General features: G+C 44.0%; 1 protein-coding gene across 2 annotated transcripts in view; it reads right to left on the reverse strand.

The window, feature by feature from the left end:
* TBC1D31 (TBC1 domain family member 31) overlaps positions 1–18,035 on the reverse strand; it is a 73,282-nt gene extending 55,247 nt beyond the window's left edge. The window contains exons 1-5 of one of the 2 annotated variants that reach the window (XM_089677537.1): positions 16,895–18,035; positions 10,389–10,535; positions 6,620–6,735; positions 4,407–4,585; positions 2,420–2,571 (exon numbers count right to left, since the gene is read on the reverse strand). In XM_089677537.1, the coding sequence (XP_089533663.1) occupies positions 2,420–2,571; positions 4,407–4,585; positions 6,620–6,735; positions 10,389–10,535; positions 16,895–16,971 (671 nt within the window). In that variant the 5' untranslated portion in view covers positions 16,972–18,035. The remainder of the gene's footprint in view (positions 1–2,419; positions 2,572–4,406; positions 4,586–6,619; positions 6,736–10,388; positions 10,536–16,894) is intronic. The other variant, XM_089677536.1, reaches the window with a different exon arrangement.
* Between the last annotated feature and the right edge of the window lie 1,895 nt (positions 18,036–19,930).

The following is a 19,930-nucleotide window of genomic DNA, read 5'->3' on the forward strand; positions in this document are numbered from 1 at the left end:
GCCATATTTTTAATAAACAGCTTGGTTTTAACTACTACAGTATGTAAGGCTGTACTGTGTTTACTTGAGCATGATGGAGGAGTAAGAAGGAGTGACTGCCCGTAAGATCGAGGAAGAGAAGATTGGCCTTTTTTTTCTGAGGAGAGATTATTAACCCCTTTGCGCCAGCGCCTCCCGGCCCTTTAAGAGTTTCAGAAGCCGGGGGGGGGGGGAGATGGGGTTTTAGGGTCATGTGACTGCCGTGATTCGGAAAAGGTCCTGATCGCAAGGGGAGATCGGGACATAGTTTCATAGTTAGTCTGGCTGACAAAAGTCCATCCAGTTCAACCATTAAAAAAAAAAAAAAAGTTATAATCCTACACCCACAGTTGATCCAGAGGAAGGCAAAAAACCCAGCAAAGCATGATCTAATTTGCTCCTGCTGGGAAAAAAAAATTCCTTCCTGATACTCCGAGAGGCAATCGGATATTCCCTGGATCAACGTTACCTATAAATGTTATATCCAGTTATATTCTGTGTATCTAAGAAAGAATCCAGGACTTTTTTAAAGCAATCCACTGAGCTGGCCAGAACCAACTCTTGAGGGAGTCTATTCCACATTTTCACAGCTCTCACTGTGAAGAAACCTTTCTGTGTTTGCAGATTAAATTTCTTTTCCTCCAGACGTAGAGTGCCCCCTTGTGCTCTGTGATGACCTCAGGGTGAATAGCTCTACACCGAGTTCACTATATGAACCACTGATGGATCGATCACCTTTCCGTGAGTCACGGACATATGTGCTGGGAGTGTGCAGGGAGGGCGCTCTCAGCACATATGTATTTTCAAATTTTACGCAAATATGCGGCTGCTCAATGTCAAGGCCTAGATGCTGAGAGGCTGCATATTTGCGTGCGCTCAGCATCTAGGGGTTAACCCCACAGGGGAAAAGCGCATCTAGACCTAATAAAGGATGCACTTAGGTCTAATTTTGGAGGTGAGCACATCATCATTAAGGTGACGGGAGTCACAGTTGCATGAAGGTGGTGATTATTGATTTAATCACAGATTGGAAGAAGATGTATGAGTTGTACTAAGGAAGATTAGTCTGAATTTGGGACTTTCACACACTGATTATGTTTAATCTTTCATTCCATTTTATTGAGCACTCTATTACACAGAGGTGTATTTTTGTATATTAGTTTAACAAATGTTTTATGCATTTAATTCTGTGTGTTTATGTTACCTGCATTTTTTTATCTTTTTGATTTAGTTTGTTCGGTAAGGGAGCGCCGCATATATCTTTCTATATTTTTATGTAGCAAGTGTGAGAATGGCTAAATGGTTAGCACTTCTGCCTGGCAGTACTAGGGTCGTTGGTTCGAATCCCAGCCCCGGCACCACCTGCCTGGAGTTTACATGTTCTCCCTGTGCCTGCGTGGGTTTCCTCCGGGTACTCCGGTTTCCTCCCACACTCCAAAGACATGCTGGTAGGTTAATTGGATCCTGTCTAAATTGACCCTTGTATATGAATGTGAGTTAGGGACCTTAGATTGTACGCCCCTAGAGGGTTAGGGACTGATGTGAATGTACAATATATATGTAAAGCGCTGCGTAATTGATGGCGCTATGTAAGTATTTGAAATAAATAATAATACACATTGATGTGAGCTGCACTAGATCACGAATTCCTAGCCAGTTTTCTATCACAATATACTTTTCACTGCACTCTTGTGTTTAGTTTAAATTGGGTAGCACAGAAGTCACACTACACTATAGATTTGATTCCGTACATGATGCTTATGAGTGCATAGCTACTGTTTTTAACTAATAAATCCTGCTACACTATTGGCGGTCTGGCACCTCTTTTTCCTCTTCCCATCCTAGGTAATGCCTAAATGCAATCCTGAGCCTCCACAATTGAAAGAACTGAAGTCCAATGAATGAAAAAGGACAGGACAGGGAAAAAAGCTAAATGATGCTGGACATCCTCCAGTCAGGAAATGAAGTGGACTCTGACTTGCTGCAGCTTCTAATACACTCTCTGAGAATCTCAAAGTGTGCAGTGAAATCAGAATAAGCATTTTCATTACAGGAGAGGAGCCTGTACAACTGTGCAAACCTGAATGGTAGGCTGCAGTTCACTTTTTAAAGCCAAGCCTAATTTTCTCCATTTTCTGACAGTTACATATGTACTTTGTATTCTATATTTTCTCATTTATTTGATACAGCCACCCCACTCTGCTTTGCTAATTTGTCTTATCACTCATTTGTAAAATTTTGTGTCCAGTAAACATGCCTGCTAGAATCACACCAATCTGACAATCATGACCAGCACAACCCAATGCAGCTTCAGAAAGTGTGTGAAAGGAATAGCAAAAGGTTGCTTTTTTTTCTACCAGTTGAATAACAACAAAATATCCGGCCATAGGTCCCATTATACCTTGTAACAGCGAAGGCTTTGTATCGCACCATGGACCCATCTTCGGGAGATGGAAGCTGATATTTGCAGGTAAGAGTATCGCTTTCCCAAGCAAAGATGGAATTGTCCTTAAAACAGCTCAGGATTGTATTACTTAGCGGAAGAAAAAATACCTATGCCAATAAAAATGACAGAATTGTAAAAAAAAAAAAAAAAAAAATGAAAGCAAAAAACAAACAACTGTTTTTACATGGCCATGGCTTAAAGTGCTTGTAAACCTCAGAGAAGAAATATGAGCAAAGCATAACCCTCTATAATTTGTACTTATCTCAATCCAGAGCACTGGATTGGTGTCATTTCTGTCTACTGGTTCATCCTCTGCTATCAGCATGAATCACTTCTGACAAGTTTTCCTGACACCAAGAGATACAAAGGTGACAGGGGAGGGACCTCCAGCAGACATCTTGTGATTGACTTTGTGAAGAAAGGTGTGTCCCTTCCCTCCAATCAGACCTCCTCACTGAGATCTGCAGAGTGTAATTGAAATCTCAGACAAGCTGTATAAATTCCGCACTTAAAATGGATGTAGGAGACAGATAAACAGGTACAACTTATGTAGGAGGATTTGTTTCATCTCCGTGTATCACTCGAGGATAGTCACTTCACTTTGTATATGTGAGGGTTTACAACCACTTTAACCACTTGCCTACTGGGCACTTATACCCCCTTCCTGCACAGGTCAATTTCCAGCTTTCAGCACTGTCACACTTTGAATGACAATTGTGCGGTCAAGCAACACTGTACCCATATGAAATTTTTATCATTTTTTTTTCACACAAATAGAACTTTCTTTTGGTGGTATATAATTGCTACTGGGTGTTTTATTATTTGCGCTATAAACAAAAAAATAGCAAAAACTTTGAAAGGAAAAAAGTTTCTTTTTTTCTATTATAAAATTTAGCAAACAACTAATTTTTCTCCATCACTGATGCGCGTTGAGGCTGCACGGATAGGCAGCATTGATGGGCACTGATAGGCGGCACTGATGGGTGGCATTAATGAGCTGGCACTGTAGGGCACAGGTGGGTGGCACTGATCATCAGCGATCCCTTCGCTGACAATTGCCGGTTCTCGGCAATACTTTTCTCACACTGTGACAGAGTGAGGAAAGTGCAGCCGATAATTGACAACTGTATTTTCCCACTTATCTGCTGTGTCATTGGACACAGCTGATCACGTGGTAAAAGTCCACCATGATTGGCCGTTTACTGTTTCACGCGATCAGCTGTATCCGTAGGACACAGCGATCACCAGCAGCGCCGGGTGCACACCGCTGGGGGCGTGTTCTGGAATGACATCCATGGACGTCGTTGCAGAACTACACAACCGCGCGGTAGCCATCCTTCAGCTATAGCACGGTTGGGAACTGGTTAAGGCTGATGTTGTATTTAGGGGTGGGAGCCAGTGGGGCCAATCATCTATTGATTTCCTTATAGCATATCCCATTGATGCTGCTGTTGGGATTGGACACGTTTATTTCTACCCTTCCCACAAGACAATAAAGATGTCAATTCTCTGTGTAGCTGGATTCGCTGATAGTTAATATATTGTTTATATACGGAAAGATCATTGAAGAAGTGGCCACAGCAGTTAAATACAATTGAGTATCTCACCAGTGAAATCCTAAAAGATATAGGGAAACATACTGTACATGCTGCTGCAAAAGGGTGGGTTTTAACACCTACACACAGCACATATCATCACTGGGCAGCTAATGTTTCTATGCTGAGATCATGCTCACTGCAGGCACAGAGACAAAGGTGTCAAAGACCGCACATGCTCCTGATCATGTGACCACTGACAGCCAATCACAGTGGTCACTGGATACTTCCCGTCTCCAAAACATTTAAAAAAAGCAAATTGGGGTGGACAGGAAGGGAGTTAACATTCATATCACAAACAATTTATGTTTCAGTCGACATCAGTTTTTCATAAACATAATCCTGACCTTCTGTATTCCCACAGACTGGCGAACATTCAGCTTTCTCTTCCTCTGGAAGGTGTCCAGGTCCCAGAGCTGAGCGGTGTCATTGGATGTGGTGACAGCATAACGGCCAGACCCATGTACGGAGATCGACGTGACTGTGGACTCGTGTCCACGCATCCAGCTCACCAGTTCTTTGCTATCTATTGAAACATCAGGTGGATTATTTATATAGTGGCAGCATATTTGTTGGGGCTCATTCACATTAGCGGTTGAGGAATGATAAAACCCAGCTGCGGTTTTACTGCCCCCAACCGCTACCCCCTAGCATTAGACAGGGGTGTACGAATGCAGGAATTATACCCCATGCTTCTTTCAGTGGGCAGAGCACCTGCCATTTGCGACCATTTAAGTAAATGTGTATGCTCTGCATTGCACACAGTTGCAGTACATGGTTCAAGTGGTTAAAGCAGGCAGTGAGGAGGCGATACATTGTCTCCTCACCACCTGGTAAAAGCTCTCCCTGAGAAGCAGTTAGAACGCAGACATCTCTTTAGAGAGCAAAGCTCGTGTGAACGACCCCTTAGTGATTTTCAAGCCAATAAACCACAACATCATTCAAAACATAATGCGGTATAATAAACAGAAATAACTGTCAGAAGGCATTAAACATGAAAGCTCACAATCTAACTACACCGAAAATATATCAACTAAGAGCAACTAAGAATTGGGCTGTAGCTCTGAAGGTGAAATCTCAGTGTAGCGAAGGTCTGCAAGCAAAACAATGGGGTTGATTTACTGAATCTGGAGAGTGCAAAATCTGGTGCAGCTCTGCAGAGAAACCAATCAGCTTCCAGGTTTATCAAAGCTTCTTTCAACAAGCTGAAGTGACTCCCCGGTCACATCAAGCCAGACTTTGAAATCGTGTGACTTACATTGAAGCCGCACAATTTGAAGGTCAATGGACATGCCGATTTCAGGTGCGATTTGCAAGACATCTGACACAGATGTCTATGTGAATCGCTCCAAAAGTAGTGCATGTACTACTATAGAAATCGGTGCGGCTCTGACCAAGTCGGAACTGTACCAATATGACCGCTGTAATTGCGGACAATAGGGTGAGACTTTGCATGCGATTTGCAAGTTGCAGGACATGCAAATCGCATGCCAAGTTGCACCTGTTACCAGGGTGTTATGCAGGCCATAGATGGGTCGAAAATCGGACAATTTTTGAAGAAGAAGGAGGAAGGAGAAGAAGGAGGAGGAAGGAAGAAGAAGGGAGGAAGGACGGAAGGAAGGAAGGGAAAGGAAGGAAGGGAAGAAAGGAAGGGAAGAAAGGAAGGAAGAAGGAAGGAAGGATGAAGGAAGGAAGAAGGAAGGAAGGAAGGAAGAAGGAAGGAAGAAAGAAGGAAGGAAGAAGGAGGAGGAAGGAAGGAAGGAAGGAAGGAAGAAGGAGGAGGAAAGAAGGAGGAGGAAGGAAGAAGGAGGAGGAAGAAGGAGGAGGAGGAAGGAGGAGGAGGAAGGAAGGAAGAAGAAGGAGGAGGAGGAAGAAGAAGGAGGAGGAGGAAGAAGAAGGAGGAGGAGGAAGGAAGAAGGAGGAGGAGGAGGAAGGAAGAAGAAGGAGGAGGAGGAGGAAGGAAGAAGAAAGAGGAGGAGGAGGAAGGAAGAAGAAGGAGGAGGAGGAAGGAAGAAGAAGGAGGAGGAGGAGGAAGGAAGAAGGAGGAGGAGGAGGAAGGAAGAAGAAGGAGGAGGAGGAAGGAAGAAGAAGGAGGAGGAAGGAAGAAGAAGGAGGAGGAAGGAAGAAGGAGGAGGAAGGAAGAGGAAGGAAGAAGGAGGAAGAAGCGGTTGCAACAATGTATCTATTTGTATCCGAATAAAACCATCTGTATCCGAACTGGATACAAATAGATACAATGTTGCAACCGCTATACTTGTTAATGTCAAATATAATAGCGGAGCTCTCTGCAGGGACAGAAGTAATTAAATGCCGGCCGTAGACGGGACAAAAATCGGACAATTCTTTTTACTGTTGGTGGTAACGTCTGCCTATTGAATGACCAATTTTTTTTTTTTCTTTTTAAAAACGCCCGGTTTTCGACCAGTCTATGGCCTGCATTAGAAGCTGTTTGCCTACCATGCACAGCTGCACCAGATTTTGCACTCTCCAGTTTTGGTAAATCAATCCCAATTTGCTTCACCTGACACCTATCCGGAGTCAGCAAAGCCACCATGATTACCTTTATCGAAACACTTCACAGAATAATCTGCAAGAGCCACAAGAAACTCGGATTTCCTGTGCAAGGTAAATGCCATTGCAGTGCAGGCCTGCATCGTTTTCTGGACCACATCAAACCTAGAAGGGAGAAATAGTAGAAAGTTCAGTCTCATCCTTACAGAAAACAATATGCAGCATGACCAGAAAGATACAAAGTGATTCCATGAAATCTTTACCAAGGCTCCATTCACACCTTTGCAGTTTGCTTTTTGTCAGTTTTGCAGTGCTTTTCGCGTTGTTCTACATGCGTTTGACGCATTTTGTTCAATTTTATTTAAAAGTGAAAGTAAACAGTTCTCCTCCCTGTCAGCTCATGCACACTGCTTTGAATGGCTGTGCACAGCCATTCGAAGTAGTGTGCTTACAGCGAAGCACACACAGCTAACCCTTTGATTGCCCCAGAAGTTAACCCCTTCCTGCCCAGTGCCATTAGTACAGATTTTTACTAGCACTGATCACTGTATTGGTGTCACTGGGGATGTCATTGACACCAAGTCAGTTCCCCCCAGTGTCAGAATGTCCGCCGCAGTCCCGCCATAATTCGCTGATCGCCGACATTACTAGTAAAAAAAACAAATAAATCCCAGTATATATACCGCCATTTGTAGATGCTATAACTTTCAATAAATCAATTACCGTATTTGCCGGCGTATAAGACGACCCCCTACTTTTCCTGCTAAAATGTAGTGTTTGGGCTATACTCGCCGTATAAGACTACCCCTCTTCCAATGCACACCAGTGGGAGGAATAGTGCCCCATCATTGGTATCAGTGGGAGGCATAGTGCCCCATCATTGGTATCAGTGGGAGGAATAGTGCCCCATCATTGGTATCAGTGGCAGGAATAGTGCCCCATCATTGGTATCAGTGGCAGGAATAGTGCCCCATCATTGGTATCAGTGGCAGGAATAGTGCCCCATCATTGGCATTAGTGGCCGGAATAGTGCCCCATCATTAGTATCAGTGGGGGGAATAGTGCCCCATCATTGGTATCAGTGGGGGGAATAGTGCCCCATCATTGGTATCAGTGGGGGGAATAGTGCCCCATCATTGGTATCAGTGGGGGGAATAGTGCCCCATCATTGGTATCAGTGGGGGGAATAGTGCCCCATCATTGGTATCAGTGGGGGGAATAGTGCCCCATCATTGGTATCAGTGGCGGGAATAGTGCCCCATCATTGGTATCAGTGGGAGGAATAGTGCCCCATCATTGGTATCAGTGGGAGGAATAGTGCCCCATCATTGGTATCAGTGGGGGGAATAGTGTCCCATCATTGGTGTCAGTGGGAGGAATAGTGTCCCAACATTGGTGTCAGTGGGAGGAATGGTGTCCCATCATTGGTGTCAGTGGGGGGTGGAATAGTGCCCCATCATTGGTGTCAGTGGGGGGTGGAATAGTGCCCCATCATTGGTGTCAGTGAGGGGGAAGAATAGTGCCCCATCATTGGTATCAGTGGGAAGAATAGTGCCCCATCATTGGTGTCAGTGGGAGGAATAGTGCTCCATCATTGGTATCAGTGACACCAATGATGGGGCACTATTCCTCCCACTGACACTTGCTGACCCTGTTCTCGTATGGTGCTGCTGCAGCCAACATATGTGGTTGCAGCAGCACCTCTACACTGAACACTTACCTGCTGGTCCTGCACTCGATTTTCGCGGGGCCGCTCGGCTCCGCCCCCTCGCCGGTGATTGGCCCGTCTGTGTGCCTTTCCTGAGCTACAGTTCTGGCGGCCAATCACCGGTGAGGAGGCAGAGCCGAGCAGCCGCACGAACATCCAGTGGCCGAACTGAAGGAGCAGCTGCGCTTCCTGGACCGGATCGTCGTGGGACCGGAGCCAGGTAAGAATCAGCCCCTGCCCACCCCTGTACTTAGTGTCCCTTCCGTTGGAAAGGGGGGGGGGGGCGGCGGCGGCACCGTGCCACCCCCCTAAAAAGTGTCAGTATGCCATATACCGGCGTATAAGATGACCCCCGACTTTTGAGAAGATTTTCAAGGGGTAAAAAGTCGTCTTATACGCCGGCAAATACGGTACTTTACACGTATTGGGATTTTTTTTTTTTCTTTAGAAAAACCTGGAGCAGAATACATTTTGGCCTAAATTTATGACGAAATTTGATTTTTAAAATTTTTTTACTGGACATGTTTAATAGCAAAAAGTTAAAAATTAGTTTTTTTTCTCAAAATTGTCAGATTTTTTTTTTTTTAAAGCGCAAAAAAGAAAAAAACACACAGGCGATCAAATACCACTGAAAGAAAGCTCAATTCGTGGGGAGAAAAAAAAAAAAAAGGACATAAATGTCACTTGGGTGCAGCTATGCATGACCACGCAATTGTCAAAGTAACGCAATTGCAGCAGCTCAAAAAAAGCGCAAATATGAACATGTTCAACAGGAAAACATGTTAAATGGACTGTAGAGATTTTCTGCAAAAAGCACCAAGCGGTGTGAACGGAGCCTAAACCAGCAAAGATTTGTTATAAGAAAAGCAGCGGGACAAGCATTATGATTTACATTGCAATGCTAAGGTATCTAAACCAGGTCATTTACTGTTGAAACTCCGCACTACCCTGGCCACCTTGCTCCCTTAGGGACGTTAAAATGAACCTGTGCCCAGATTGTGCACGCTTTCTGAACAAGCAGAAAAAAACACTTTAAAAAAAACTCTCATTCACTTCTGTAGCTATAGGCACATTGGAGAACTTGTTGCCTAGACAGAGGGCACCGACCGCTCAATCATTGCCTTCACTTGTTGCCTAGAGAGAGGGCATCGACCACTCAATCATTGCCTTCACTTGTTGCCTAGACAGATGGAACCGACCGCTCAATCATTGCCTTCACTTGTTGCCTAGACAGAGGGCACCGACCACTCAATCATTGCCTTCACTTGTTGCCTAGACAGAGGGCACCGACCGCTCAATCATTGCCTTCACTTGTTGCCTAGACAGATGGAACCGACCGCTCAATCATTGCCTTCACTTGTTGCCTAGACAGAGGGAACTGACCGCTCAATCATTGCCTTCACTTGTTGCCTAGACAGATGGAACCGACCGCTCAATCATCGCCTTCACTTGTTGCCTAGACAGAGGGCACTGACCGCTCAATCATTGCCTTCACTTGTTGCCTAGGCAGAGGGCACCGACCGCTCAATCATTGCCTTCACTTGTTGCCTAGACAGAGGGAACCGACCGCTCAATCATTGCCTTCACTTGTTGCCTAGACAGAGGGCACCGACCGCTCAATCATTGCCTTCACTTGTTGCCTAGACAGAGGGCACCGACCGCTCAATCATTGCCTTCACTTGTTGCCTAGACAGAGGGAACCGACCGCTCAATCATTGCCTTCACTTGTTGCCTAGACAGAGGGCACCGACCGCTCAATCATTGCCTTCACTTGTTGCCTAGACAGAGGGCACCGACCGCTCAATCATTGCCTTCACTTGTTGCCTAGACAGAGGACACCGACCGCTCAATCATTGCCTTCACTTGTTGCCTAGACAGAGGACACCGACCGCTCAATCATTGCCTTCACTTGTTGCCTAGACAGAGGGAACCGACCGCTCAATCATTGCCTTCACTTGTTGCCTAGACAGAGGGCACCGACCACTCAATCATTGCCTTCACTTGTTGCCTAGACAGAGGGCACCGACCGCTCAATCATTGCCTTCACTTGTTGCCTAGGCAGGCTATTTAATAATTTACACATGAGCGGGAAGGTCTGCGAGCCTCTCACCTGTTTCTGTTTAGGTTGAACAGATAGATGTTTCCTAAGTGATCCCCGGCAAGAAAACAATCGCCAGCCTCATCAAATGCTACTTGCAGGAACAGCTTTGTCTGGGCATGAGAAGCTGCAGCTCCATGCATTAAATTCACTATAATTCTGGACAGGAAAGAAAAACCCAGATACACAGGTAAATTCATAGTAAAGCAGATTTCAAATGAATACACACTGCAATACAGGGACCAACAATGCTATTTATGCTGTAAAATGAATTCAGAAAAAAACTGTATATTTAACCACTTGCTGCCCAAGCACAGCATTTACTGTGACCGGGCAGCAGCTGTAGGCCCAGCAACGTAAAACACTGCCGCCTTGCTTCCGGGTTCCTGCTGACCTACTCGGTGATTGGACACAGCTCGATTTTGTCAGCAGGTTTTAGCCCATGATTTATGGCTGAGGCTCTGTACACAAAGCACCGATCTGGCCGTTTCTTCTCCCCGAAAAGCAGGAAGAAAAAACAGTAAGATCTGTAAGTAAAAGCAGCACATTAATACACACATTACACGTTAGGAACACAGTTAACCTTGTCTGCCCCTTGATGTCAACCCCTTCCCAGCCAGTGTCATTAGTACAGTGAGTGTACAGTATTACAGGGATGTGGAACTACTTGTCCAGGGACTAAATTGAGGCCACAATCTCCCTCATGACAATCTACTTGTCCATATTAAAAAAAAAAATAAAAAATTTAACCAAAACCGTATTTAAATTGGAGGTGATTTTAGGAATGTCTGGAGCTTTTAAAAACAAAAAAGAGGCTTTATGGCAGGGTGGATAAAAATCAATGATTTTTTTAAAAAATAAAAAAAAATAAAAAAAATAAAAAAAAAAAAAAATCGGATTTTTTTTATTTAAATCGGATTTTTTTTAAATAAAAAAGCTTTTTGAGGAAAATATATTACCATCCAAAGGTTATTTCATCATGAAATAAAGATTAGTTTTTTAATCATGTAGAATAAGGCTGTATATGTTTAATTTGTTTGGTACATAAATTCCATTATTATTATTATTATTATTATTATACAGTATTTATAAAGCCATGAATCCATTCACAATGTCATGCTCTTCCAGAGGTTTCTGTAAGATTATTGGGCAGTTTCTCTGCCTACAAGATATTATCACAGATGTTCAGTTTACTTTTGCAGTTCTCAAAACTGAATTTGACTCAGCGGAGATCACATGCCTCTTCTTCACAGCAAAAATGTTATAACATGAACAGAGTTAAGAAAAAGACCTTCATCCTAACTTCTACAAACCTATGAATACAGAATCAACCCCTTCACTGCTAAGTTTCAAGAAGTTCAGTGAATAGAATAGAAACAATATTTTTCTGATTGTTTGGAGTGGAATAGATCTGCACAAGAAGAAAGTGAAACTAAGTGTGAGGAGGAAGGGGCTGACAGTCTAAGTTTCTTAAAATATATATATTTTGTTTAGCCAAATTAGTTACCAAACATGGATGTTGAAGCAAATCACATATACTGGAATGTTATTGTTTCAGTTGAATAAATCTATTTAAATTGTTATTATTAAGGTAATGATTATTTTTCTCCTTCCTAAGTACAACAGAAAAGTTGTCCAAATATGAATGATTAACCTATTAAACTGGGGATAAAAAAACTAATATGAAAAGTTGTTATTCTAAAAATCTTCATCTACTTGTATATTAAAGTTATACCAGCAAGAATGAGTCTTTATGTAGAAAACTAGGATTTAAATCAAGCCTTACTGACTAGTGATATAAATCGTGATTTAAATCAGTTTGATGTAAATCAAATCCACCCCGCTTTATGGCGACTTAAACGTGTAATATTTTTTAACATTGCGCTGTTTATCTCCTCCTCCCCTCCCTGCCTGTCTCCAGCACCGCTCTCGGGGGCTAGCAGGGAGGAGAGACACCTTGCAGTGTAATCAGCACCGATTGGCTGCTCGTCAGGAAAAGCTGGGTCAGGGCTTATACTTTATTCCTTTCGCTGCCTGAGACGTTTTTGCATTTTTTGCACACATTTTAAAAATTTTAGGCCTGAAGATTACATAAAATCCCCAAACATTATATATTTTCTGAAAGCAGAGACCCTAGAGAATAAAATAGTCGTAATTCCAATTTTTTATGTCACATGATATTACTGCAAAATTTTTGTAAAAAATACAAGTTAATTTTAGGGCAAAAAAAAAAATGTACCCAATTTTTTTGGAAAATATAAAAGACAAGGTTGCACTGAGTAAATAGATATCCAACATGTCAAACCTTAAATTTGTGCGCACTCGTAAAATGGTGATGCACTTCAGTACCCTATTATGGAGCATTATGGGGGAGGTCTGCTGCTAGAATTATTGCTCTCATTCTGGCGTGCACGGTGATATGTGACATGTGTATTGCAATTGACGGTTTCATGCGTAGGCGCCCTAGCGTGTGCTTTCATGTTTGTACATGCGTATATGTGGGGCCCTTAATTTTTTTTGGGGGGGGGGATGGTATGTGCTTGGGTGCAACTTTCATTTTTTACAATTAAAAAAAATACATTTTTTTTTACATCACATAGGGGACAAAGTCCCCTATGTGATGATTTTTGGTGACAATTTCTCTTTGAGACATCCAAGGTCTAAAAGACCCTGGATGTCTCCCCTCTGCTCCACTGAATGTAATGGGGTGCACATTGTGCTGCATTACATTCTTTCCCGGGGATTGCATTACAATCTCTCAGGGGGGACCAGGAAGTGACATCATAATGTCACTTCCAGATCAGCACAAGGAGAGGGGAGCGGACTTGTCCGCTCTTCTCCCTCCCCTCTAGCCGACGGCGAGCTGGGCCCGCAGATGGGCAAACAGAGCCCAGGAGACCTCACGCCAGGGGCGCGGAGAGGCTGGCACTGTCTGGAAGCAATTGGTGGCAGCGCTGCCGCCGATTGCTTCACCTGGCACGTGAGCCCTGCTGCTTGCCCGCAGCAGAGCTGAAGGTAGAAACTACATGTCCCGGGCGTCGGGCAATACGAATCCAATATCCCTGTATTATATCTAATCACTGTATTCGTGTCGCTAGTAGTAGCAGTACCATTTAGTGTACCTCCCAGCTGTGACGGACGCAAGATCGCTGCCACCAATATGTAAAGATCCCACGATCGCTGTCCCCAATATGTGACGAACGTGACGTCAGACCCCAGCCCTTCTCACCAAACTCGTGACCGAAGGACTAGCCAATCTAAAACCGCGATGTCACGTGCGTAACAATGCCACACCCAGCTGCACCCTGCACAACGATTTTCCAGCTAATTGGACCACAATCTACCTTCACACTGCCACCACCTCCTTTTTGTACAGAGAAAGAGGAAACTCGGCAATATCAGCTATAACACTATAATGGTTAAGATAATCGTCTGTATAACACGGTCACCGCAGGCCGGTTATACAGAGGGTTAAACAAACACAGTGGTGCTCCTTTTAGAGGCAGGAATTCATAAATTGCAATTAAGAGCTATAGAAACAGTTCAACACTTTCAGAAGGAAAGATTTATTACTAAAAAGGTCAAAAAGGGTGCAATAAAAATATTTACAGAAAAAAGATGTAACATACATATATATATATATATATATATACATACACACATATACATACATATATACACACAGAGAACAACAGCACAGCAAAGAGGTAACAGAAGGAGGTTAAAGTACTTGCCAATCAGCCGTGGGTTTGAAGATCAAGTTTCAGAGCAAAAGGGTACGGGTCTCCCCAGGTGGTTCTGATGTTAAAATGGGAGACTTCTTCAACTTAACTCTTCTTACGCCTGACAACCCAATTTGTAGTTCCCCAGCAGGGGGTGTCTCTGAAGTCAAGGACTTCAAGGGAAGGTCTGGGCGTAGACCTAAACTAGAGCCAAAATCTTGTGTAGTTCATATTTTGGCTCATAACTCTTCATATGCACAAGTGACACTCCACCTGCGGGTAGATTATTATGCAGACACGTCTGAGGATTGATTAGATCTACTTTTCTGCTTTCCTATGCATTCCAGTCAGGGAGTGTGACCTACCAAACTGTTCGTCTCCTCTTGGCCAATCCGAGGATATGCCTGGTTTTTATGTAAGTCTCTCATTTTCCAAGATATGAGGCCTAAATGTATTTTGAAAAAGGTTACCTGGTCGTGCTTCCTTGGTATGTCTTTTGAACTCCTGGGAAGACTGAGTTATCTTTTTACGAGGTGTTATATTGCACAGGTTCTTTGGACAATGAGTCACTTTGTGGCTCCCTGCTGGGCTTTGGTCTGTGACACTTTTAACACACACGCACTGGCCAAATGTGGCTGTGACTCTCAGAGAGGGAGGGGGAGAAGAATTCTTAACAAAATGGAGAGTTGGAGCAAAATGGTTGAATCGCGTCCATCTAAATGTGTACACTTGCTACACCAGCCAGTGTCTGTAAGTGACAGATTGCCTGCCACACTATCAGCCGCTGATAACCTCCACTACCAGTGTAGTGTCATAGCTGTGTAAATTCCAGTATATACACCATAGTTTAAATTGTCAGAGTAGCAAAATGCTGAATAGCAAAAAATGCCCCAGTCATGAAGGTGGGAAAACCTTCCAGAGGTCAATGTATGCACACACAAATATAAATAATACAGCATGGAAATATATAGCATGCAATTAGGATGTGCCGTATGCTTGTCTCCTCCCACCCCCAAACTTTGTTCTGAAATGGTGGTACCAACACCTCCCGTACACTCCGCTCTACATCCAGCTAGAATTAGTGATCAATCCCATGGAGCTCTGTGGAGAATTTCCCCAACAATCAGTTGGCTACAAAGCAGAGAATATACACTCACCGGCAACTTTATTAAGTACACCTGTTAAGTTGCTTGGTAACACAAATTGCTAATCAGCCAATCACATGGCAGCAACTCAATGCATTTAGGCATCTAAACGTGGTGAAGACAACTTGCTGAAGTTCAAACCGAGCATCAGAATGGGAAAGAAAGGGGATTTAAGTAACTTGGTAGCATGGTCGTTGCTGCCAGATGGGATGGTCTGAGTATTTCAAGAACTGCTGATCTACTGGGATTTTCATACACAACCATTTCTAGGATTTGCAGAGAATGGTCCAAAAAATAAAGAAAATTTCCAGTGAGCGGCAGTTGTGTGGATGAAAATGCCTTGTTGGTGTCAGAGATCAGAGGAGAATGGGCAGACTGGTTCGGGATGATAGAAAGGCAACAGTAACTCATGTCACTATGGATCAAAATCTCTGAGGAATGTTTCCAAAACCTTGTTGAATCTATGCAATGAAGGCAGTTTTGAAGGTAAAAGGGAGTCCATCCAGGTACTAGTAAGGTGGACCTAATAAAGTGGCTTGTGACTGTAGAATGTAATTGCACCCACATTCTAAAATTTTGGAAGGGGGGCAGAGAGGTAAAAGGCACTGCGGGGATCTAGCTTTCCTGGAAGAGGAATTTCACTTATTCCTGCAACATTTTTTCTCTTTCCCCTCTTCCCTTGTCCGCTGGGTAGTCATTAAAACATATTCACACGCCCAGCGATTCCAGCGTTGTCTGGTGTTATCCATCACTGCTCGCTGGGTCCCAAACCATTAGGTTATAAGGGGCCGGCTGTCTATACCTGGCCCCCTAATGATGCGTGGTGCCTGTGCAGTGTGGTGTAGATTGCCCAGGACATGCCCAGTGGTGTAGATTGCCCAATGCATGCAATGTGTAATGTGGATTGGCTGCCCTCTGAACACTATAGTGTAGCTTGCCCGATGTAGGCACAGTGTGAAAGGAAAGAAAATTGCTTGATTTCCCCATCAGAATCGATGTAGGTGAGAACATTGCTGTATCGCTGGACAGATAAGTGTCCTTATAATAAAAGTCAGTAGCTACAGTATTTGCAGCTTCTGATTTTTAATGAGACTGGAACCCCTCTTTAACTTTCTGACTAAAGTTCCACTTTAAGTTAAAGCGGAGTTCCACCCAAAAGGAGAAGCCTTTGTCCCCCGCTCCCCAGTAAGGATTGGCACCTTTTGGGAGCGAGTACCCGAATTTGACAGGTACCCGGTCCCACTTCCGCTGCAATCGCCTAGGCGATCGGAAGCAGACGTTTTCCTCCCCACTCCCTCCCCGTACTCTTCTGGGACATGTGACAGATCCCAGAAGACTACGGGGCCATTCAGGAAGCGCACTGCTACTTGCGCATGTGCAGTGGGCACCCGGCTGTGAAGCCGCAAGCTGTCACAGCCAGGTGCCCACACTGAAGATGTCCACGCCAGGGAGAAAAGACGGCCGGTGAAAGCAGCCGTGGTGAGGACATTGCTGGACCGAGGGACAGGTAAGTGTCTGTATTTTAAAAGTCAGCGGCTAGTTTTTGTAGCTGCTGACTTTTTGTTTTCTCTTTCAGCTAGAACTCCACTTTAATTTGCTTTCCAGTTAAAGATAAAAAAAAAAAAACAATTTGATAAGTATTTCTCCTTACCCATCATTGGAGGTTGGCGTGGGCTTCCTGTGCCAGATCTTGCCGGTCTCTCTGCTGCCCAGATCTGTCGTCTGCATGATGCCACACTGTACCCGGGGATGTCCGGCAGATACGATCTCCCCAAGAAGATGTGAAGTGGAAATGACCGCTGGCCAATCTGCACTGTACCAGTATATACGGCCAGTATACAAACTCCGCTACTCCCACTATGCAAAAGTGATTGAAAGTAAACAATGAAATATAAAGATCTGGGCATCAATGACCAAGTGTGTGTAGTTGGAACCCGACTGTGCCCTGCGTTATTGTGCCATCCTGTGGTGTATACTGGGTGACAGTGCAACCAGATCTACATCACCGGGACAGGACTATACCGTGACCTGGGGTGCAGCTGTACAGACTTAGAACGATGCCAAGAGCTGGTATACATACAGCCGCGCGTCCATGTAACCGTTCAATCACTGTGCGTCCGCTTCTTGCACCACAGCTTTGTGTGTGCAGCAGTTGCACACCTGTCTAGATCAAGAAAGTCACTTTCTGTGTGCTGGACGTGTCAGATCGCAGCATGGACACCGGAATCTGTACACACCGGTCACGCTAAAGTGCAAATACGTGCAGCAAATGCAAGTGTGGAAGCTATATGGAGCGCGGCGAGCCTGTATTCTGGTTGTATGCTGGCCTGGGGGTACGTACTGCACCTGTCAAACGTTTTCAGCAGCTGTAAAGAAGTTTCTAGCGGTGTGTAGGAGGTAAATATCCCCAGACATCTGTATACGTGGGCCGTGTGTGTCTATACACGTGTGCGCGCAGGTTGTGGCCCAGTGTGTGTAGCTGTAGGGAAGTCGTGGCTGTGTGTACAGGGAGCAGTGTGGGTAGGTAACACGTACAGGTGCTATAGAGAAGGAATAGTGTAGGTAAAGCCGCAGTCGTGTATGTCCTGTGTATCTGCAATGGTTGTGTCCTCCCTGCTGCGTCTGCGTGCAATGCCTGCTGTCCTGGCTGTACGCGTGTGTATGTGTGTTGCTGGGAGTTACACTAGCCCCGCCCACCGCACTAACACCTGAGCTGCCGCGCTCTACAGCGGGAACTTCAAACTTCCCCGTATCCCTCCGCCCCGCCCACACATGTGACCTTCGGAAGGACTGGTCACGTGTGGGCGGAAGTCTCCGCCTCCGCAGGTAACGTTCACAAGAACGGTGTAGCAACGACTATTCATACGCATATTACTCCGGGCAGAAAAGAAACGCACGGGCACATTTATTCTCGCGAAGAGATAGATTATGTCATTTTATCGTTATCACCGTCAAAGATTAGCGAAAGGCGGAGAAAACATGCCTGCTTCAGCCATCTTTACTAATGGCAGCTTACTAGTGCTGTAACACCTGTTCATTTAGACTTCTTTACTGCCATTGAAGTTTATCAAAGGGTCTGTGTCGGGCATCTTTACTAATGGCAGCTTGCCAGTGCTGTAATAGTTATTCATTTACACTTCGTTACCGCCATTGACGTTTATGAAAGGGTCTGTGTTGAGCATCTTTACTAATGGCAGCTTTCCAGTACTGTAATAGTTATTTGTTTAGAATTCGTTACTGCCATTGAAATTTGTCAAAGGGTCTGTATCGAGCATTTTTACTACTGGCAGCTTGCCAGTACTGTAATAATTCGTTTAGACTATGTAACCAGCATTGAAGTTTATGAAAGGGTCTGTGTTGAGCATCTTTACTAATGACTGCTTGCCGGTACTGTAATAGTTATTCGTTTAGACTTCGTTACCTCCATTGATGTTTATCAAAGGGTTTGTGTCGGGCATCTTTACTAATGGCAGCTTGCCAGTGCTGTAATAGTTATTCATCCACATTTCGTTACCTCCATTGACATTTATGAAAGGGTCTGTGTTGGGCATCTTTACTAATGGCAGCTTGCCAGTACTGTAATAGTTATTCCTTTAGACTTCGTTACCTCCATTGATGTTTATCAAAGGGTCTGTGACAGGCATCTTTACTAATGGCAGCTTGCCAGTACTGTAATAGTTATTTGTTTAAACTTCGTTACTATATCAGTTACCACCATTGAAGTTTATCAAAGGGTCTGTGTCAGGTATTTTTACTAATGGCAGCTTGCCAGTACTGTAATAGTTATTTGTTTAGACTTCGTTACCACCATTGAAGTTTATCAAAGGGTCTGTGTCAGGTATTTTTACTAATGGCAGCTTGCCAGTGCTGTAATAATTTGTTTCAACTTTGTAACCACCATTGAAGTTTATCAAAGGGTTTGTGTCGGGCATCTTTACTAATGGCAGCTTGCCAGTACAGTAATAGTTATTCATTTAGACTTCATTACCGCCATTGACGTTTATCAAAGGGTCTGTGTTGGGCATCTTTACTAATGGCAGCTCGCCAGTATAGGAATAGTTATTTTGATTGAGGGCAAACTTTAGTTACCACCATGGAGCTTTATGAAAGTGTCTGTGTCAGCCATATTTAATGATGGCATCTTGCCAGTACTGGAATAGGTATTTAAGCGGTGTTCCAGTCGAATTAAAAAAAAAAAAAAAAAAAAAGTCATCAGCTACAGTTGTGGCCAAAATTATTCAACCCCCAATGCTGTAAAGGGGTTTAGGGACTATAGTGTACATTTGGAATTGTATTCAGAATCAAATCCTACAAGGACGTTGTAACTACCCAAATGCAACTAAAATGACATCAATTGTTTATGTAATACAGTAGTAAATGGTTCTTATGTGGTTTCTTCATTGCCACAATTATTCAACCCCTTAAAGACTACCACTCTGAAGAACAGAGGTTCATACAGGTGCTTTCCATCAGGTATTGAAAACACCTGTGGATGTCACCGAGCAGCAATCAAGCATAATAAGCACCAATTAGGCAGCTTTAAAATGACTGTGATACTCAGCTCCTTCTAGACATTTACTGGTGTGGTTACAAACATGGTGAAGGCAAGAGAATGGTCCAGGAAGACAAGAGAAGAGGTGATTTCTCTTCACAGGAAGGGCAATGGCTATAAGAAGATTGCAAAGAT

The sequence above is a fragment of the Staurois parvus genome, unplaced genomic scaffold, assembly GCF_062004578.1.
Source record: "Staurois parvus isolate SC_StPar_1 unplaced genomic scaffold, SC_StPar_1.0 ptg000187l, whole genome shotgun sequence".
NCBI classification, from domain to species: Eukaryota; Metazoa; Chordata; class Amphibia; order Anura; family Ranidae; genus Staurois; species Staurois parvus.